The 22,968-nt window shown below is 51.4% G+C and overlaps 1 protein-coding gene across 1 annotated transcript in view; it reads left to right on the top strand.

The window, feature by feature from the left end:
• Positions 1–13,152: 13,152 nt before the first annotated feature.
• acadm (acyl-CoA dehydrogenase medium chain) overlaps positions 13,153–22,968 on the top strand; it is a 63,485-nt gene continuing 53,669 nt past the window's right edge. The window contains exon 1 of the mRNA XM_070886458.1: positions 13,153–13,222. Coding sequence (XP_070742559.1) covers positions 13,205–13,222 — 18 coding nt within the window. The 5' untranslated portion in view covers positions 13,153–13,204. The remainder of the gene's footprint in view (positions 13,223–22,968) is intronic.

Below are 22,968 nucleotides of genomic sequence, written 5' to 3'. Positions count from 1 at the left end.
CACTGTCGGAGGGGCAGTACTGAGGGAGTGCCGCACTGTCGGAGGGGCAGTACTGAGGGAATGCTGCACTGTCGGAGGGGCAGTACTGAGGGAGTGCTGCACTGTCGGAGGGGCAGTATTTAGGGAGTGCTGCACTGTCGGAGGGGCAGTACTGAGGGAGTGCTGCACTGTCGGAGGGGCAGTACTGAGGAAGTGCTGCACTGTCGGAGGGGCAGTACTGAGGGAGTGCTGCACTGTCGGAGGGGCAGTACTGAGGGAGTGCTGCACTTTCGGAGGGGCAGTACTGAGGGAGTGCTGCACTGTTGGAGGGGCAGTACTGAGGGAGTGCTGCACTGTCGGAGGGGCAGTACTGAGGGAGTGCTGCACTGTCAGAGGGGCAGTACTGAGGGAGTGCTGCACTGTCAGAGGTGCCGTCGTTCAGGTGAGATGTTAAACCGAGAACCTGTCTGCCCTCTCAAGTGTATGTAAACGATCCCATCCCTATTTTGATGAAGAGCAGGGGAGTTCTTCCCGGTGTCCTGGCCAATATTTATCCCTCAACCAACATCACTAAAAAGCAGATTATCTGGTCATTATCATATGGCGGTGTGTGAGAGCTTGCTGTGCGCAAATTTGCTGCCGCGTTTCCTCCATTACCACAGTGACCACACTTCAAAATACTTCATTGGCTGTAAAGCGCTTTGCGATGCCCTGAGGCCAAAAAGGGTGCTATATAATTGCATTCAGGACATTAGTGTGTGAACCAGTTGTTTTTTTTACAATGCTTTATAAACACTTTCACTGATACCAGCATTTTATTTCCAGATTTACTTGCTGATTGTGGGAGCTGTTTATGGCCGTAAAGTATTTAAAAATATCCTGAAGTCGTGAAAGTGCTAAAAGACACAAGGAACTTGCATTTCTATAGCGCCTTTCATGACCTCAGGATGTCCCAAAGCGTTTCACAGCCAATGAAGTACTTGTTGAAGTATGCTCACTGTTGTAATGTAGGGCACTGAGCACCTCGAGTCTCGTCGCCGAGAGCATGCACAAACCAAGTGCAGGCAGCGGAAGGAGCGTGCGGCAAACCAGACTCCCCACCCACCCTTTCCTTCAACCACTGTCTGTCCCACCTGTGACAGAGACTGTAATTCCCATATTGGACTGTTCAGTCACCTGAGAACTCAGTTTTAGAGTGGAAGCAAGTCTTCCTCGATTTCGAGGTACTGCCTATGATGGTGTGGGAAATGCGGCAGCCAATTTGCACACAGCAAGCTCCCACAAACAGCAATGTGATAATGACCAATTATTCTGTTTTAATGATGTTTATTGCAGGATACATTTTGGCTCGGATAGAGACATAGAAACATAGAAAATAGGTTTAGGCCATTCGGCCCTTCGAGCCTGCACCACCATTCAATAAGATCACGGCTGATCATTCCCTCAGTACCCCTTGATCCCTTTAGCCATAAGGGCCACATCTAACTCCCTCTTGAATACATCCAATGAACTGGCATCAACAACTCTCAGCGGTAGAGAATTCCACAGGTTAACAACTCTCTGAGTGAAGAAGTTTCTCCTCATCTCAGTCCTAAATGGCTTACCCCTTATCCTAAGACTATGTTCCCTGGTTCTGGACTTCCCCAACATCGGGAACATTATTCCCGCATCGAACCTATCCCGGACCGTCAGAATTTTATATGTTTCTATGCGATTCCCTCTCATCCTTCTAAACTCCAGTGAATACAGACACAGTCGATCCAGTCTCTCCTCATATGTCAGTCCTGCCATTCCGGGAATCAGTCTGGTGAACCTTCGCTGCACTCCCTCAATAGCAAGAACGTCCTTCTGTGGGATACTGTGGGATAACTCCCCTGCTCTTCAAAATAGCGCCGTGGAATCTTTTACATCGACCCGAGAGGGCAGACGAGGCCTCGGTTTAACGTCTTATCCGAAAGACGGCACCTCCGACAGTGTAGCACTGGCGTGTCAGCCGGGATTTTATGCTCAAGTCTCTGGAGTGGGACTTAAACCCATAATTCTGACTCAGAGGGAGAGCGCTGCCCACTTATGATGTTGCGTTGTATTGTTTGATGACACAACAGTGTTTGGGTGCAGTAAGGTGTTGTGTATCTGTAAAGTATGCACTCCCATGTTCCGCCACCAGGGAGCGCATTCCCTGAAGTCCCAAGGGATCCCAGCATCCCTTGGGAGCACTGTATATAAGCCGGCCCCTAAGGCCTGTTCCTCACTCTGGAGTGTCTTATTAAAGACTGAGGTCACTGTTACATTAACCTCCCTGTGTGCAGTCTCATCTGTGTTAGGAACACAATAACTGGCGACGAGAATACGAATCTAACGCAAAGATGCAGCAAACTGTGGGCATCCTGGCGAAGTTCTCGGAGGGTGAGGACTGGGAAGCCTATGTTGAACGGCTAGACCAGTACTTTGTAGCCAACGAGCTGGACGGAGAAGGAAGCGCTGCAAAAAGGAGAGCGGTCCTCCTCACAGTCTGCGGGGCACCGACCTACAGCCTCATGAAGAATCTTCTGACTCCGGTGAAACCCACAGATAAGTCGTATGAGGAGCTGTGTACACTGGTTTGGGAGCATCTTAACCCGAGGGAGAGCGTGCTGATGGCGAGGTATCGGTTCTACACGTGCCAGTGATCTGAAGGTCAGGAAGTGGCGAGCTACGTTGCCGAGCTAAGGCAACTTGCAGGACAATGTGAGTTTGATGGCTACCTGGAGCAAATGCTCGGAGACTTTTTTGTACTGGGCATTGGCCACAAGACCATCCTACGAAAACTTTTGACTGTAGAGACACCGACCCTCTGTAAGGCCATTGCGATAGCACAGGCGTTTATGTCCACCAGTGATAACACCAAACAAATCTCTCAGCACACAAGTGCTAGCAATGTTCATAAATTAACTGGAACTGTGTTTGCAAGCAGAAATGTACAGAGCAGAACCCATGAGTCTGCAACTGCCAGCAGGCCTCAGGTGACCCAGATGACTCAGAGTCCACAACAAAAGATGAATGCAAGGCAATTCACACCTTGTTGGCATTGTGGAGGCTTCCATTCAGCCTATTCATGCCACTTCAAAGGGTATGTTTGCAAGAGCTGTGGAACAATGGGGCAACTCCAATGAGCTTGCAGACGAGCTGCAAATTCTGCAAAACCTGCTAACATCACATGGCAGAGGAAGATCGGTCCATGGTGGATCAAAGCAATTTCGAGCCTCAGAGAGAGAAGGTAGATGCTGAAGTACACGGGGTGCACACATTTTTGACGAAATGACCACCTATAATGCTAAATGTAAAATTGAATGGCTTACCCGTAGCCATAGAACTGGACACTGGCGCTAGCCAATCCATCATGAGTAAAAAGATGTTTGAGAGACTGTGGTGCAACAAGGCACTCAGACCAGCCCTGAGCCCCTTCAGTACGAAACTGAGAACGTACACCAAAGAGCTTATCACTTTCCTGGGCAGCGCCATGGTCAAGGTCACCTACGAGGGCATGGTGCACGAACTGCCACTCTGGATTGTCCTGGCCGATGGCCCCACACTGCTTGGAAGGAGCTGGCTGGGCAAAATCCGCTGGAACTGGGATGACATCCGAGCGCTATCACATGTCGATGAGGCCTCATGTACCCAGGTTCTGAACAAATTTCCTTCCCTTTTTGAGCCAGGCATTGGAAACTTTTCCGGGGCGAAGGTGCGGATCCACTTGGTCCCAGAGGCACGACCCATTCACCACAAGGTGCGAGCGGTACCTCACATGATGAGGGAGAGAGTGGAAATCGAGCCGGACAAACTGTATAAGGGTAAAAAATCCAGTGTTACACTATTAAAAAAAAAGGGCACCCGGTAACAAGGAAACAGAGCATGAGATCATCCTGTAATCGAACTTTGGGAAAGGCAAGCCACAGGAAGAAAGGCAGGCTGGGAAGGATGCCTGCAGCCAGACACTGTGTGAATTCGGGGGCCACAGGGAGGCTGAGAAGCCAGCCAATCCCGGGAAAGTGCACCCTGGGCCGGCCAATCAGTGAATCGGGCCGGGCCAGAAGCAGGGAAATCGTCGACCAATGGGGAATACCTGGCCCATTTTGTAAAGGACAGCTTACCTGGATCTAATCAAGGAGACGGGCCGATTACCAGCCCATTACCCATGTACATGAAGACAATAGGAAGCCTCACACCTCAGTGCATCCCGACCCTGACACAATAGCCAGCCAGACGATTAGGCACCGAGGTGCACAAGAAACAATGCTTTACATTTAACACCTCATCCCCACCTCGGCTCAAACAATGAGACATTGATTCAGTTTGGGCGCAAAAGGGGCCGGAACCGAACCAGATATAAAGGCAAGAGCAAGAAGGACACACAGGCGCAGAAGGAGACGCACACAAGAAGGACACGCACTCGGAAGGAGACACACTCAGACAGAGACAGAGACCTGACGACACCTCGAAGGAAGAGAGAGGGACTCAGCCTCGCAGCAGATAAAACCTCCGAGGACGACTGGAGGAGCCCGATTTAAGGTGGGACCCACTAGACCTGTCACAAGGGAAACTGTGAGTATCACCCTGGAGTCTTTTCCCAACTCTCAGCTTCGGCTAGTTAGGTGTAAAGGAGGGGGTGGGTGATAGAGTGGGTGCAAGGATTTTAAACTTGTGTGAAACTTTCGATGTGTCCGTTCCTCCCATAGACCTTTTCTTAGTTCAAGGTGGTTCAACAAGCCAGTGCGTCGTCCTTATATTTCACTTGGTCCACACTTTGGGGGCTCGTACCAAATATACATGTGTATTAGCCTTTGTGCTGTTTTAGCAATGTAACCTTGTTTAAACGCTCACCTGGGTTTTAATAAAGTAGGACTTACCTGAATTTTCCAGGAACATTTCTTGTCTTTTGCATCTCTGAGTGTTTTATTGTGGGAAGCTCACTATCCACCGAAATTCTGAGGTCAGAACCAGATAGGGGTACAGGACACGTCAAAAACGTCAAGGTTGCGATTGGATATAAGCGGCCGCAGACATATTGGTGGTATCAAACATATCACTAAGCTGTAATTGGGTATAAGCAGCCTCAGTCATATTGGTGGCATCAAACATATCACTAAGCTGTAATTGGGTATAAGCAGCCTCAGTCATATTGGTGGTATCAAACATATCACTAAGCTGTAATTGGGTATAAGCAGCCTCAGTCATATTGGTGGTATCAAACATATCACTAAGCTGTAATTGGATATAAGCAGCATCAGTCATATTGGTGGTATCAAACATATCACTAAGCTGTAATTGGATATAAGCAGGAAAAAGCAAAGGTCCACGGTGATAGCAACTCAAATCACCATAGTCTGAAGGTTGCACTCGGTCACCAGCAACCGTAGAAGGAGAAACCCCTACAGCTGCAACGCGAGGGCACCATCTCCCAGTGAAATTCAGAGAGTGGGCCAGCCCGATTGTTCCAGGACTCAAAAGTGATGACACGGTCAGGATTTGCGGTGATTATAAAGTAACTAATAATGGTTTCTTGCGACAGGACCAATACCCGCTACCTAAGGCAGAAGACCTATTTGCGATGCTGACAGGAGGCAAGATGTTCACCAAGCTCGACCTGACTTCGGCCTACATGACGCAGGAGTTGGAGGAGTCTTCGAAGGGCCTCACCTGCATCAACACGCACAAGGGACTGTTCATCTACAACAGATGCCCGTTTGGAATTCGGTCGGCTGCAGCGATCTTCCAGAGAAACATGGAGAGCCTACTCAAGTCGGTACCACGCACAGTGGTCTTTCAGGACGACATATTGGTCACGGGTCGGGACACCGTCGAGCACCTACAAAACCTGGAGGAGGTCCTCCAGCGACTGGATCGCGTAGGGCTGCGGCTGAAGAGGTTTAAATGCGTCTTCATGGCAACAGAAGCGGAGTTTTGGGGGAGAAAGATCGCGGCGGACGGCATTCGGCCCACAGACGCCAAGACAGAGGCTATCAGGAAGGTGCCCAGGCCACAGAATGTCACGGAGCTGCGGTCGTTCCTGGGACTCCTCAACTATTTTGGTAACTTCCTACCGGGGCTAAGCACCCTCTTAGAGCCCCTACATGTGTTATTGCGTAAAGGTGAGAACTGGGTATGGGGAAAAAAACAAAGTAATTGCTTTTGAGAAAGCCAGAAACATTTTATGCTCCAACAAGCTGCTTGTGTTGTATAACCCGTGTAAAAGACTTGTGCTAGCATGTGATGTGTCGTCGTACATAGTCGGGAGTGTTGCCTGCTTCAACCTGGCCACCAGTTGGTGAAAAGGCGTGCAGTGAGTGATGTGCAAATAGTTCTTCACTCAGAGGGTGGTGAATCTTTGGAACTCTCGACCCCAAAGGGCTGTGGAGGCTCAGTCGCTGAGTATATTCAAGGCCGAGGTCCAAATCGATAGATCTTTGGACTCTCGGGGGCATCAGGCGATGTGGGGATCGAGCAGGAGAGTGGAGGTGATCAGCTGTGATCTGGTTGAATGGCTGGTTTCGTGCACACTACCTGCGCACACTGGGGTCCTGGGCCAGATGGTGAAGGACCCCCGCTTTGGCCAATGTGTCTCTTCGGCCTGGCATGGCTCTGTTGGAAGGATACCTGCACATCCAAACCGTCACAATAATGTGGCACCTATTGCCTTCCTAAATGTCTGTGGTTCGATCAGGTCGCCCCTCAGCCTTCCCTTTCGAGAGAAAAAGAGCCCCAGGCTGTTAAGCCTTTCCTGATAGTTGTGACCTCTCCGTTCTGCGAACATCCTCCTATTGGCCTTTCGTTCCTCCTTTCGTTTGAAAGTAGGTGAGAATGTTCCGGAGACTTGAACCTGCTTCTCGCAGTCTGCAGCTCTGAGCACCGCTGACACTGTGGCCGATTCAGTTAAGCGTGGGCTGCTGCGATATACAGTGAAGTATTTCAGAGCCTGAAGAAAGCTGATTATTATTGCTGGTCAATTTCCTTTTTGACTGCATTGAAATGCACATGTTGTAGCTCAGCAGCATTTTCAAGGGACAAAGAACGTGCTCTTATTGCAGCAGTTTGATGCTGCTACGCCGAAGGGGAGAATTCTGCGGCGTCAGATGAACACGCTACTGTAACGCCGGTCATTGAATCGCGGACACCATCAATAGAACATTGCACGGCATCACTGAGGCTGGAAATAGAGCAGCTGACACCCCTCACACCTCCTCCCGCTTGCTCGGTTAAGGCAGTATTTAGACACCGTGGACAGACTAAGCAAAGTCCGATCATCATCATAAGGCAGTCCCTCGGGATCGAGGAAGACTTGCTTCCACTCTAAAAGTGAGTCCTCAGGTGGCTGAACAGTCCAATACGGGAGCCACAGTCCCTGTCACAGGTGGGACAGACAGTGGTTGAGGGAAGGGGAGGGTGGGACTGGTTTGCCGCACGCTCCTTCCGCTGCCTGCGCTTGGTTTCTGCACGCTCTCGGCGACGAGACTCGAGGTGCTCAGCGCCCTCCCGGATGCACTTCCTCCACTTAGGGCGGACTGGTCTTTGGCCAGGGACTCCCAGGTGTCAGTGGGGATGTTGCACTTTATCAGGGAGGCTCTGAGGGTGGTCCCTGTAACGTTTCCTCTGTCCCCCTGGGGCTCACTTGCCATGTAGGAGTTCCGAGTAGAGCGCTTGCTTTGGGAGTCTCGTGTCGGGGCATGTGGACAATGTGGCCCTGCCCAGCGGAGCTGGTCGAGTGTGGTCAGTGCTTCGATGCTGGGGATGTTGGCCTGAATGAGGACGCTCATATATCAAAGTCCGATATTTAATTGGTGTCAGCCCCTCAGCAGGCAGCACTCACGCCTCTAAGTCAGAAGATGCGAGGGTTCAAGCCCCACTCCAGGGACTTGAGGGAAAAAGTTCAGGCTGACGCACCCAGTGTAGTACTGAGGGACTGCTGCACTGTCGGAGGGGCAGTACTGAGGGACTGCTGCACTGTCGGAGGGGCAGTACTGAGGGACTGCTGCACTGTCGGAGGGGCAGTACTGAGGGAGTGCTGCACTGTCGGAGGGGCAGTACTGAGGGACTGCTGCACTGTCGGAGGGGCAGTACTGAGGGACTGCTGCACTGTCGGAGGGGCAGTACTGAGGGAGTGCTGCACTGTCGGAGGGGCAGTACTGAGGGAGCGCCGCACTGTCGGAGGGGCAGTACTGAGGGAGTGCCACACTGTCGGAGGGGCAGTACTGAGGGAGTGCCGCACTGTCGGAGGGGCAGTACTGAGGGAGTGCCACACTGTCGGAGGGGCAGTACTGAGAGAGTGCCGCACTGTCGGAGGGGCAGTACTGAGGGAGTGCCGCAATGTCGGAGGGGCAGTACTGAGGGAGTGCCGCACTGTCGGAGGGGCAGTACTGAGGGAGTGCCGCACTGATAGAGGGGCAGTACTGAGGGAGCGCCGCACTGTCGGAGGGGCAGTACTGAGGGAGTGCCACACTGTCGGAGGGGCAGTACTGAGGGAGTGCCGCACTGTCGGAGGGGCAGTACTGAGGGAGTGCCACACTGTCGGAGGGGCAGTACTGAGGGAGTGCCGCACTGTCGGAGGGGCAGTACTGAGGGAGCACTGCACTGTCGGAGGGGCAGTACTGAGGGAGTGCTGCACTTTCGGAGGGGCCGTCTTTCAGATGAGACGTTAAACCGAGGTCCCGTCTGCCCTCTCATGTGAACATTAAAGATCCTACGGCCACTATTTCGAAGAAGAGAAGGAGAGTTTTCCTTGGGCCAATATTTACCCGTCAACCGATATCACTAAATAAAAGAATATCTGGTCATTATCACATTGCTGTGCTCAAATTGGCTGCTGCGTTTCCCACATTACAACAGTGACTACACTTCAAAAAGTACTTCATGATGAAGGAATTGAGTGTAATATCTCCAAGTTTGCAGATGACACTAAACTGGGTGGCGGTGTGAGCTGTGAGGAGGACGCTAAGAGGCTGCAGGGTGACTTGGACAGGTTAGGTTAGTGGGCAAATGCATGGCAGATGCAGTATCATGTGGATAAATGTGAGGTTACCCACTTTCGGGCAAAAATGCGAAGACAGAATATTACCTGAATGGCGGCAGATTAGGAAAAGGGGAGGTGTAACGAGACCTGGGTGTCATGGTTCATCAGTCATTGAAAGTTGGCATACAGGTACAGCAGGTGGTGAAGAAGGCAAATGGTATGTTGGCCTTCATAGCGAGGGGATTTGAGTATATGAGCAGGGAAGTCTTACTGCAGTTGTACAGGGCCTTGGTGAGGCCTCACCTTGAATATTGTGTTCAGTTTTGGTCTCCTAATCTGAGGAAGGATGTTCTTGCTATTGAGGGAGTGCAGCGAAGGTTCACCAGACTGATTCCCGGGATGGCGGGACTGACCTATCAAGAAAGACTGGATCAACTGGGCCTTTATTCACTAGAGTTTAGAAGGATGAGAGGGGATCTCATAGAAACATATAAGATTCTGATAGGACGGGGCAGGGTAGAATGTTCCCGATGTTGGGGAAGTCCAGAACCAGGGGACACAGTCCTAGGATAAGGGGTAAGCCATTTAGGACTGAGATGAGGAGAAACTTCTTCACTCAGAGAGTTGTTAACCTGTGGAATTCCCTGTCGCAGAGAGTTGTTGATGCCAGTTCATTGGATATATTCAAGAGGGAGTTAGATATGGCCCTTACAGCTAAAGGGATCAAGGGGTATGGAAAGAAAGCAGAAAAGGGGTAATGAGGGAATGATCAGCCATGATCTTATTGAATGGTGGTGCAGGCTCGAAGGGCCGAATGGCCTACACCTGCACCTATTTTCTATTTTCTGTGTTTCTATGTTTCATTTGCTGTAAAGCACTTTGGGACATCCAGAGATCATGAAAAGCACAATTAAAAAATTGTCTAACTGACATGGTAATTCAAAAATAAGATTTAATTTAAACAAAAGTGAAACTTCGAAATCGAAATCATCATATTATCTGCACCGACCAGACACTCTCTACCCTGCGGTGCCCTCTAGTTGCATAGACAGCCTTGCAGAAACTAGGTAAGTAGATGAGGGTGAAAGGAATACAGATGAAGAGGGGTGGGAGGAGGCTCGTGTGGAGCATAAACACCGGTCTGTCGAAAAAGGCCACTGGATTGGACGTCACCAAAATCCAGGTCGCTGATTGGAGCGTGGGCAGGTACAGCAGGAGCGGCGAGGTCGGGGCGAAGGAGCGGCGAGAGATTGTAGAGAGGCGTGATTGGGGCCCAGGAGAGGCGAGGGCCCAGGGGCAGCACGTGCCCAGCCCACACTGCGATATGTGTGTGCGCACTAGGTCTGTGCAGCAGAGCTGGTCTCCGGTCGCCCTGGTTAACCCTTGCCACTGGACCAAGACCTCGCTCTGTCAAGCCCGTGTGGTGGCTGGTGTGCAACGGTCACCCCACCTTAAAAAAATCCAGGCACAGGCATCTTCCACCCTTCAATATATAGTTCGGGATCCGGAATATTAGGTCCTTCATTGAACACCTGTGAACTTTTTTGGCGTGGAAACAAGTCATCCTCGACTCGAGGGACTGCCTAAGATGATGATGAAACACCAGTACGGGTCTGTTGGTCCGAAAGGCCTGTTTCTGTGCAATATTAGTTAAGTCAGCGCTCAAGGGAGACACTTGCAAATCTGTTGATGATGCTAGGGCAATCCAGGGTCACCTTTAGAGGTCAATTAAAAATACCACGCTGACGGGCAATGTCAGCTGTGCAGTCAAGGAATGTAAAGGCAAAGTCTTGGGTTATTCTTACACACTGCCGCACAAGGATGGTACCAGCACTGGAGAACTTCAGCTATCAGGAAAGACTGCATTGGCCGGGTTGTTTTCTTTGGAACAGAAATTATGAGTGACCTAGATAGAGTGAATAAGAAGGACCTATTTCCCTCAGCAGAGCGGACAATAACCAGGGGGCATAGATGTAAAGTGATTGGTAGAAGGATTAGAGGCGAGTTGCGAAGAGGGAGCACTGCACTGTCGGAGGGGCAGTACTGAGGGAGTGCTGCACTGTCGGAGGGGCAGTACTGAGGGAGCACTGCACTGTCGGAGGGGCAGTACTGAGGGAGTGCTGCACTGTCGGAGGGGCAGTACTGAGGGAGTGCTGCACTGTCGGAGGGACAGTACTGAGGGAGTGCTGCACTGTTGGAGTGGCAGTACTGAGGGAAACTGCGCTGCACTGTCGGAGGGGCAGTACTGAGGGAGTGCTGCACTGTCGGAGGGGCAGTACTGAGGGAGTGCTGCACTGTCGGAGGGGCAGTACTGAGGGAAACTGCGCTGCACTGTCGGAGGGGCAGTACTGAGGGAGCACTGCACTGTCGGAGGGGCAGTACTGAGGGAGTGCTGCACTGTCGGAGGGGCAGTACTGAGGGAGTGCTGCACTGTCGGAGGGACAGTACTGAGGGAGTGCTGCACTGTTGGAGTGGCAGTACTGAGGGAAACTGCGCTGCACTGTCGGAGGGGCAGTACTGAGGGAGTGCTGCACTGTCGGAGGGGCAGTACTGAGGGAGTGCTGCACTGTCGGAGGGGCAGTACTGAGGGAGTGCTGCACTGTCGGAGGGGCAGTACTGAGGGAAACTGCGCTGCACTGTATGAGAGTCCGACTTTAAACTGAGGCCCTGTCTGTCCTCTCATGTTAAAGATCCCACGGCACTATTTCGAAGAGGAGTAGGGGAGTTCTCCCCATTTCTTGGACAATTTTTATCCCTCATTCAACATCACTAAAACAGATTATTTGGTCTTTATCACATGCTGTTTTTGGAACCTTGCTGTGCACAAATTGGCTGCTGCATTTCCGACATTTGAACGGTGGCTACACTTCGAAAAGGCGCTGTAAGGCCCTGCGGAAATGGAAGCCTGATCTTCTTCAGCTAATTTAACTTGGAGGCTGAGGAATGTGCTGATGGTTACCATCCTTCCCTGCAAAGTTATTTCGCTAATCGAGGTCGCTGCAGATCAGCTATTGGGACAAAGGTTGTTGAGAGAATGTTTCGGCTACTCTAAAATAAACACAAGTGGTCACACTATCCGCTGGAAGGTGAAAAGCCCTTTCATTTTTCATTGTGGCTTTGCAAATATTTAGGGATTTTATTTTCTGCAGAATTACTTTTTAGGGTAAAGTGCATAAAATGTGGGGGGGGGAGGTCGCGGAAAATGGATCTCCATCCCTGGAGCTCAGGGAAACTTCTGCAGCAGCCCAGTGGGGCAAAGGCCACAGGGACAATGGGGCAGTGCCCTCACTGGGCGGGGCTACAGGAGGGACAGTGCCCTCACTGGGCGGGGCTACAGGAGGGGCAGTGCCCTCACTGGGCGGGGCTACAGGAGGGGCAGTGCCCTCACTGGGCGGGGCTACAGGAGGGACAGTGCCCTCACTGGGCGGGGCTATTGCGCGCGCGGGTGACCAGTGCCCTTACTGGGCGGGGCCAAAGGCGGGCCAGTGCCCTCACTGGGCGGGGCTATTGCGCGCGGGGGTGGTCAGTGCCCTCACTGAGCGGGGCTAAAGACGGGACAGGGCCCTCACTGGGCGGGGCTAGGGGGGCAGTGCCCTCACTGGGCGGGGCTACGGGAGGGACTGTGCCCTCACTGGGTGGGGCTATTGCAGGGCAGTGCCCTCACTGGGCGGGGCTACAGGAGGAACAGTGCCCTCGCTGGGCGGGGCCATTGAGGGGGCAGTGCCCACACTAGGCGGGGCTACAGGGGGACACCGTGCCCTCACTAGGCGGGGCTACAGGGGGACACTGTGCCTTCACTAGGCGGGGCTACAGGGGAAACTGTGCCCTCACTAGGCGGGGCTACAGGGGGACACCGTGCCCTCACTAGGCGGGGCTACAGGGGGACACCGTGCCCTCACTAGGCGGGGCTACAGGGGACACTGTGCCCTCACTAGGCGGGGCTACAGGGGGACACCGTGCCCTCACTAGGCGGGGCTACAGGGGGAACACTGTGCCCGCACTAGGCGGGGCTACAGGGGGACACTGTGCCCTCACTAGGCAGGGCTACAGGGGACACTGTGCCCTCACTAGGCGGGGCCACAGGAGACATTGTGCCCTCACTGGGCGGGGCCACAGGGTACACTGTGCCCTCACTGGGCGGGGTTTGCTGCAAACGCGCCGATGCTCTGGGGGCGGGGTTAATGTTCGGGGCGGGGCGGGGCCGGTTGCCAGGGGCGGGCAGGCGGAAGGCCTGCAGTCGGGATGTGGCCGCCGGTACAGGTAGGGCCAGCCCGGGGCGCGGTGTGTGTGAGGCCGGGGCAGGGGGCAAGGGGCAAGGGGCAAGGGGCAAGGGCCGGAGTAGCGGGCTCAGGCCTCACTCAGCCCGGGCTCGGTGGGCAGCTCTCGCCCCGAGCCCAGGAACTCGAGTCCCGGTTCACAGACTTCACACAATCCAGGCCGGCAGTACTGAGGGAGCGCCACACTGTCGGAGGGGCAGTACTGAGGGAGCGCCACACTGTCGGAGGGGCAGTACTGAGGGAGTGCCGCACTGTCGGAGGGGCAGTACTGAGGGAGCGCCGCACTGTCGGAGGGGCAGTACTGAGGGAGTGCCGCACTGTCGGAGGGTCAGTACTGAGGGAGCGCCGCACTGTCGGAGGGGCAGTACTGAGCGAGTGCCGCACTGTCGGAGGGGCAGTACTGAGGGAGTGCCGCACTGTCGGAGGGGCAGTACTGAGGGAGCGCCGCACTGTCGGAGGGGCAGTACTGAGCGAGTGCCGCACTGTCGGAGGGGCAGTACTGAGGGAGCACTGCACTGTCGGAGGGGCAGTACTGAGGGAGCGCCACACTGTCGGAGGGGCAGTACTGAGGGAGTGCCGCACTGTCGGAGGGGCAGTACTGAGGGAGCGCCGCACTGTCGGAGGGGCAGTACTGAGGGAGTGCTGCACTGTTGGAGGGGCAGTACTGAGGGAGTGCTGCACTGTCGGAGGGGCAGTATTGAGGGAGCGCCGCACTGTCGGAGGGGCAGTACTGAGGGAGTGCTGCACTGTCGGAGGGGCAGTACTGCGGTGCCATCTTTCCGCTCAGACATTAAATCGAGGCACCGACTGCCGCCTTGCATGGATGTAAAAGATCCTGCGGCACTATTTCAAAGAACAATATTTATTCCTCAACCAGCATCACCAAAACAGATTATCCGATCATTATCACATTGCTGTTTGTGGGAGCTTGCTGTGCGCAAATTGACTGCTGTGATTCCCACATTACAAGTGTGACTGGTGCTAATGTGAGTTTTTTGAATGTTAAGCAGACTTTTACCATTATCATTGATTGCTTTTCACACTTGACTTTACCTTGTTTCAAAAGACTTGGAAAAACACTGTGAAACTCTGAGGCTTTCCGAGGGATGTGTAAACAGACCATGTGGCAGATGCTGAATCACTGGGCTAAAGTTCACAATCGGCCGTGATAACTTCTCAGTCAGACAGGGCCGATTGCTAACTGACCTCCGCATTCCTACACAATCAAATCATTTTTTTATGTTGGCAAACACTGCAGCTATTTGCGCACAAGAAGTTGCCAGACATTACAGGTGAGATGTTATCAGTTATTAACTTCTTATGGAATGATAGGAATAGGCCATTTGGCCCTTTGAGCCTGCTCCGCCATTTAATGCGATCAGGGCTGATCTTCGACCTCAACTCCAGTTTCCTGCACTATCCCCATATTCTTTGATTCCCTGAATATTCAAAAATATATTGATCTTTGTCTTGAATATCATTATCATCATAGGCAGTCCCTCGAATTCGAAGAAGTCTTGCTTCCCCTCTAAAAGTGAGTTCTCAGGTGACTGAACAGTTCAACAATACGGGAATTACAGTCTCTGTGGGACAGACAGTGGTTGAGGGAAGGGGTGGGCGGGGAGTCTGGTTTGCCGCACGCTCCTTCCGCTGCCTGCGCTTGATTTCTGCATGCTCTCGGCGACGAGACTCGAGGTGCTCAGCGCCCTCCTGGATGCACTTCCTCCACTTGACTTTGGCCAGGGACTCGCAGGTGTCAGTGGGGCTGTTGCACTTTATCAGGGAGGCTTTGAGGGTGTCCTTGAAACATTTCCTCGATGACTGAGCCTCCACAGCCCTCTGGGGCAGAGAATTTCAAAGATTCACCACCCTCTGAGTGAAGAAATTCCTCCTCATCTCGGTTCTAAATGGCCGACCCCAGGAACTGATGACTGTACCACATTTAACTAGAAAATTGTTTCGTATTTTTTTTTTTGTCATTTTTAATCATTGAAAAATTGGGCTACTCATAGGTGGTGGATTGACACTAATATAAACTGCTTTTTTTGTAATAAACCCATTTTGAGCTGTATTAATCAAACTGCACCAAGTAAGCACTCTAATTATCAAGGAATATTTTTTGAAGCAAATTTTTTTGAAAAATAAATGTTTTCAAACGCTGCCGGATTGCACTGCATTATGTTTGGCGATCTGCAAATATGAGTGAGCGGAAAGTCGGGGCTGGGGAAAAAAACCCCAATGGTTACACCACGCAAGGCCATTCAGCCCATCGAGCCCGTGCTGACTCTCAGCCAGTACCACTTCCCCCGCCCTTTCCCTGCAAAGCCCTGCAATTTTTTTTCCTTCAGATACTTGTCCAACTTCTTCTTGAAAGATAAAATTGAGTCTGCCTCCACCACCCTTTCAGGCAGCGCATTCCAGATCCCAATCACTCGCTGTGTTTTTAAAAAAAAAAAGTAGTGTTTTTGTTGTGTCGCCTTTGGTTCTTCTGCCAATCGCCTTAAATCTGTGTCCTCTGGTTCCCGACCCTTCCACCAATGGGAACAGTTTCTCTCGATCTACTCTGTCCAGACCCCTCATGATTTTGAACACCTCGATCAAATCTCCTCTCGACCTTCTCTGCTCCAAGGAGAACAACCCCAGCTTCTCCAGTCTATCCCCGTCACTGAAGTCCCTCATCCCTGGGACCATTCTCGTAAATCTGTTCTGCACCCGAAGGCCTTCACATCCTTCCTAAAGTGTGGTGTCCAGAATTGAACGTAATATTCTAGTTGGGGCCGAACCCGTGTTTTATACAGGTTCACCGTAATGTCCACACTTTTGTACTCTATGCCTCTATTTATGAGGCCCAGGATCCCGTAAGCCTTTTTAACCGCTTTCTCAACCTGCCCTGCCACCTTCAACGATTTGTGCACCTCCTTTAGGATTGTACCCTTTAGCTTATATGCCCTCTCCTTATTCTTTCTACCAAACACACTTTTCTGCGTTTAATTGCATCTGCCTCGTGCCAGTCCATTTCACCAGTTTCTCTGTTTTCCTGAAGTCTATCACTATCCTCCTCACTGTTCACTATACTTCCAAGTTTTGTGCCATTTGCAAATTGTGCCCTGTACACCCAAGTCCAAGTCATTAATGTATATCGCGAAAAGCTGTGGTCCCCGTACCGACCCCTGAGGAACACCACTGTATACCTTCTTCCAGTCCGAAAAACAACTGTTCCCCACTACTCTCTGTTTCCTGTCACTGAGCCAATCCCGTATCCAGGCTGCCACTGTCCCTTTTATTCCATGGGATTCAACTTTGCTGGTAAGGTTATTATGTGACCCTGTCGAATGCCTTTTTGAAATCCATGTTCACCACGTCAACCGCATATCAACAACTTGTATTTATATCGTGCCTTTAATGGAGTAAAATGTCCCAAGACACTCATTGCCCTCATCAACCCTCTCTGTTACCTCGATCCAAGTTGGTTGAACACGATTTGCCTGTAACAGATCTGTGCTGGCTTTTCTTAATTGATCCACACTTGTCCGACTGACTGTGTTAATTTTGTCTCTGATTATCGTTTCTAAAAGCTTCCCCACGACCGAGGCTAAACTGACTGGTCTGGAGTTGTTGTGTTTAGCTTTACACCCTTGTTTAAACACTGGTGTAACATGTACCTGTTGATGCGGGCTCACACACCGGACAAAGTCCCTCCTCTTGTTTTAAATAGTGCAATGTGATCGTTTTACCTCCATGTAAGCGGGGTTGTCTTGTGCAGAGGGTGACAATGCAGCTCTCTGCTCTGCTGGACTGGTCTGTCTGGTTTGGATCGGGGATTTCTAAGCTTGTGTGTGTCTCTGTATCATCATCATCATAGACAGTCCCTCGGAATCGAGGAAGACTTGCTTCCACTCTAAAAATTAGACCTGAGGTGACTGAACAGTCCAATACGGGAATTACAGTCTCTGTCACAGTCGTTGAGGGAAGGGGTGGGTGGGACTGGTTTGCCGCACGCTCCTTCTGCTGCCTGTGCTTGGTTTCTGCATACTCTCGGCGACGAGACTCGAGGTGCTCAGCGCCCTCCCGGATGCACTTCCTCCACTTAGGGCGGTCTTTGGCCAGGGACTCCCAGGTGTCGGTGGGGATGTCGCACTTTATCAGGGAGGCTTTGAGGGTGTCCCTGTAACGTTTCCTCTGCCCACCTTTGGCTCGTTTGCCGTGAAGGAGTTCCGAGTAGAGCGCCTGCTTTGGGAGTCTTGTGTCTGGCATGCGAACAATGCGGCCTGCCTAGCGGAGCTGAGCGAGTGTGGTCAGCGCTTCAATGCTGGGGATGTTGGCCTGGTCGAGGACACTAACGTTGGTGCGTCTCTCCTCCCAGGGGATTTGTAGGATCTTGCGGAGGCATCGTTGGTGGTATTTCTCCAGCGACTTGAGGTGTCCACTGTACATGGTCCACGTCTCTGAGCATTTGTTAATACGGATTCTTTTTCCCTCAATCTGTTTCAGCGAATACACTGATGTGAACACCTTGCCTTTTCTGTAAAGGACCTTTAGTGAAGATTCTCCAGCCGGGACTTGTCAAGACAAAGGAACACTCTCAATCAGAGCCTGTTTACCTTCCTCTGGACAAGCCCCTTTACAGTGCGAAAAGCACAGTAGTTATACATTTTCAAAACAGAATACATTTGATTAGCACTTGGTCTATCCAATCCCTTTCTGCCTCCCCCCCCCCCCCCCCCCCCCCCACCGAGTACGTCCAATGGCAGGCACGAAAGTCTCCCAATTAGGGCTGGTGTCAGGGTCAGGTTAGTTATAGCTTTGCTACACTGTCTTCCCTTATCAGTAAAGAACCCAATTAGTTTCCCTTCATCCTTATCAGTAAGAGCCATTACTTTTCTCCTCCTATCTAGGATTGCTTGCTTTCTTTGTGCCGCCTTGCGTCTTTCTCATGACCTGTGTTTAACCTCAACCTCAACTCTTGGTATCCCCTTTTTTTTCTGTCGATTCTGCAGTTGTCTGCATCTTGACATTTCTTTAGCTATTTTCCCATGATTCCCTATTTCCATCCCTCTGCCACATTTACAATCCCTCTGTATCCATTCTCATTCCCCCCTTTTATCATTCCATGATAACCCAGGTGACTATTCCAGGAGTATCGCATTCAGCCGTTCGCACTCTCTTTCCTGATCCTCCTTGTCTGTGAGTCCACCTCGAGCCTCTTCGCAAGGTTTTATCAATGTCTGTTTAGGTTCTCACATCGTATCCTGTCGGAATATTATTGAATTGATAACTTCTGGAGCCTTGGTACAAGGCCGAAGAGAGGCCTTTTACCTCCTTATGGGTCGATGCAGGAACCAGCATTTTAACCCTGGTCCCGCTGGTACCCCTAATGCCAAATTTCTCTTACAATTGTCCACATCTCTGAGCATTAACACTCTGACGATGGTTCACCACAAATCAGACACAGGCCCTCCCTCCTACAGACCATGACACTACCCAAGCTAATTCCTTGCAGGAAACATGGTTTATTTAAAATAAATAATGATCACAGGCTGACATCTCCCATCCTTCCACCTCTGTCCGATCTTTCAAACGACAGCATCAATGACTCCAATTTGCCATTGCAGGAAACATTTTTTATTATTGCAAGGTCCAGAAATTTCTCCAATCCGGTGTTCAGCTGCCAAATTTGCCACAGCGGATAATCTCTGAGTCCGAAGACGGAGATCTGTGGATCTTTGGAAATTGATCCTCAGATCCGATCCAGATCGGGTCCTGAGAAAGCAGCCAGGGTCATGGTTTAATGCCTCATCAGAAAGACCCTCCGACAGTACAGCACTCCCTCAGTACTGCCCCTCCGACAGTGCGGCACTCCCTCAGTACTGCCCCTCCGACAGTGCAGCACTCCCTCAGTACTGCCCCTCCGACAGTGCAGCACTCCCTCAGTACTGCCCCTCCGACAGTGCTGCGCTCCCTCAGTACTGTCCCTCCGACAGTGCGGCACTCCCTCAGTACTGTCCCTCCGACAGTGCGGCGCTCCCTCAGTACTGCCCCTCCGACAGTGCAGCACTCCCTCAGTACTGCCCCTCCGATAGTGCAGCACTCCCTCAGTACTGCCGCTCCGACAATGCGGCACTCCCTCAGCCCTGCACTGTGACTGTCAGCTTATATTTTGTTCATCCTAATTATGCCGCCAATATAAAGCAGCCACATTTACACTGTGGATCATGCACTGCGTTCCTTGCTGTTATCCCCAGAAGCACAACTGCCGTTTACTCTTTGGAATGTGCACCAGGTTAGGCTTTGAGCTTTAATCTCTCGGATCCGGGCTGGGCCAGATCAATGAGGTTAAGGCTTCGCTATTTTCAGTGTCTGAGGATCCTAACTAAATGAGTTTAGCAGTCTGAATCCAGGTCCTAGCGGGCACTCGCTCCTGCCTCAGCATCTTCAAGTAAAAACACGATAAGTTTTCAGCCAATTAGATTCACTCCACGTGATATATAAAGAAATGGCTGAGCGCATTGGAGCGCAAAGGCTATTGGCCCCAACAACATCCCAGCTGTCGTGCTGAAAACTGAATCAGTACAATTACAACACTGGCATCTACCCGATAATATGTCCTGTCTACAAAAAGCAGGACAAATCCAGTCCGGCCAATTACCGCCCCATCAGTCTACTCTCAATCATCAGCAAAGTGAAGGATGGTGTTGTTGACGGTGCTATTAAGCAGCACTTACTCACCAATAACCTGCTCACTGATGCCCAGTTTGGGTTCCGCCAGAACCACTCGGCTCCAGACCTCATTACAGCCTTGGTCCAAACATAGACACGAGCTGAATTCCAGAGGTGAGGTGAGAGTGACTGCGCACGACATCAAGGCAGCATTTGACCGAGTGTGGCATCAAGGAGTCCTAGTAAAATTGAAGGCAATGGGAATCAGGGCGAAAACTCTCCAGTGGCTGGAGTCATACCCAGCACAAAGGAAGATGGTTGTGGTGGTTGGAGGTCAATCATCACAGCCCCAGGACATCGCTGCAGGAGTTCCTCAGGGCAGTATCCTAGGCCCAACCATCTTCAGCTGTTTCATCAATGACCTTCCCTCCATCACAAGGTCAGAAGTGGGGATGTTCGCTGATGACTGCACAGTGTTCAGTTCCATTCGCAACTCCTCAGATAATGGAGCAGTCCGTGCCCGCATGCAGCAAGACCTGGACAACATTCAGGCTTGGGCTGATCAGTGGCAAGTAACATTCGCACCACACAAGTGACAGGCAATGACTATCTCCAACAAGCGAGAGTCTAACCACCGCCCTTTGACATTCAGCGGCATTACCATCACCGAATCCCCCACCATCAACATCCTGGGGGTCACCATTGACCAGAAACTTAACTGGACCAGCCACATAAATACTGTGGCTACAAGAGCAGGTCAGAGGCTGGGTATTCTGTGGTGAGTGTCTCACCTCCTGACTCCCCAAAGCCTTTCCACCATCTACAAGGCACAAGTCAGGAGTGTGATGGAACACTCTCCACTTGCCTGGATGAGTGCAACTCCAACAACACTCAAGAAGCTCGACACCATCCCGGACAAAGCAGCCACTTGATCGGCTCCCCATCCACCACCTTCAACACTCACTCCCTCCACCACCGGCGCCCCCTGGCTGCAGTGTGCACCATCTACAAGATGCACTGCAGCAACTCGCCAAGGCTTCTTCGGCAGCACCTCCCAAACCCGCGCCCTCTACCACCTAGAAGGACAAGGGCAGCAGGTGCATGGGAACACCTCCACCTCCACGTTCCCCTCCCAGTCACACACCATCCTGACTTGGAAATATATCGGCCGTTCCTTCATCGTCGCTGGGTCACAATCCTGGAACTCCCTCCCTAACAGCACTGTGGGAGCACCTTCACCACACGGACTGCAGCGGTTCAAGAAGGCGGCTCATCACCACCTTCTCAAGGGGCAATTAGGGATGGGCAATAAATGCCGGTCTTACCAGCGACGCCCACATCCCAGGAATGAATAAAATAAAACAGGATAAATGTAAGGTGATTGCAGCCTTAACGACGCACTTTGAATGGTACAGATTAGGAAAAGGGGAGGGGCAACGAGACCTGGGTGTCATGGTACATCAGTCATTGAAAGTTGGCATGCAGGTACAGCAGGCGGTGAAGAAAGCAAATGGCATGTTGGCCTTCATAGCGAGGGGATTTGAGTATAGGAGCAGGGAAGTCTTACTGCAGTTGTACAGGGCCTTGGTGAGGCCTTACCTGGAATATTGTGTTCAGTTTTGGCCTTCTAATCTGAGGAAGGACATTCTTGCTATTGAGGGAGTGCAGCAAAGGTTCACCAGGATGGCAGGACTGACATATGAAGAAAGACTGGATCGAATGGGCTTATATTCACTGGAATTTAGAAGGATGAGAGGGGATCTTCTAGAAACATATAAAATTCTGATGAGTTTAGACAGGTTAGATGCAGGAAGAATGTTCCCGATGTTGGGGAAGTCCAGAACCAGGGGTCACAGTCTAAGGATAAGGGGTAAGCCATTTAGGACCGAGATGAGGAGAAACTTCTTCACTCAGAGAATTGTAAACCTGTGGAATTCTCTACCACAGAAAGTTGTTGAGGCCAGTTCGTTAGATATATTCAAAAGGGAGTTAGATGTGGCCCTTATGGCTAAAGGGATCAAAGGGTATGGAGAGAAAGCAGGAGTGGGGTACTGAAGTTGCATGATCAGCCATGATCTTATTGAATGGTGCAGGCTCGAAAGGCCGAATGGCCTACTCCTGCACCTACTTTCTATGTTCGAAGAAAGGGAATGTGTCAAAGGGAGTGTTGTCCTTTCTCATGTTGAAAGGAAAGGCGTGCATGTGTATAGCGTTTTAACTTGTTTCTCAAATTGCATAGAACAAATTACATTGTCCAATTACTGTTACAATTCCAACCCTCAGAGATAGGCGCTCCTCTAATTTTGGCCTGTTGTTCATCCCCGATTTTAATCGCCCCACCATTGGCGGTCGTGCCTTCAGCTTCCTGGGCCCCAAGACCTCTGGAATTCCCTCCCTAAACTTCCTACTAATTTTTTTCGGGGTACACTGCTCATTAAAAATACCGTGCCTGCGTGTTTTTTCCTCTTGAAAAGCCGGACAGCTGGCTGTGCAGGACGTTGAGAGCTGCTCAGCCGCGTAGCTTCGGGGGAACCTTGCTCTCCACTTGTCCCTCCTTTCTAACGCACCTTAAAACCTCCCTCTTTCAACCAAGTTTTTGGTCACCTGTCCTAATATCTCCATGTGGCTCGGTGTCAAATTTATTTCTGGTTGCCCTCCTGCAAAGTGGCTTGAGACCTTTTACGAGCACCTTTTTAAAGGCGCTATCCAATGGCAGAAGGGTCGGTAACCAGAGGACACAGATTTCAGGTGACAGACGGGAGAATGAGAGGCGGAATGTGGAACTTTCCTCATGCAGCGAAATGTTGAGACCTGGAACCCACTGCATGAAACGGCAGTGGAAGTAGATTCAATAACTTTGAAAAGGGAAATAGATAAATAGTTGAAGGGGAAATTTTGCCGGGCTGTGGGGAAAGAGTGCCGGGGAGGGGGGGGGGACTAATTGGATCGCTCTGTCAGACCCGGCACAGGCACGATGAACCGAGTGGCCTCCTCCTGTGCTATATCGTTCTGATTTTGATTCTATATAACCGCAAATTGTCGTTCTGCTGTACACGGCAAAGTTTACAAACA

Source organism: Pristiophorus japonicus, chromosome 8 (genome assembly GCF_044704955.1).
Source record: "Pristiophorus japonicus isolate sPriJap1 chromosome 8, sPriJap1.hap1, whole genome shotgun sequence".
Classification (NCBI taxonomy): domain Eukaryota; kingdom Metazoa; phylum Chordata; class Chondrichthyes; family Pristiophoridae; genus Pristiophorus; species Pristiophorus japonicus.
This window is presented reverse-complemented; position numbering and strand designations above follow the sequence as displayed.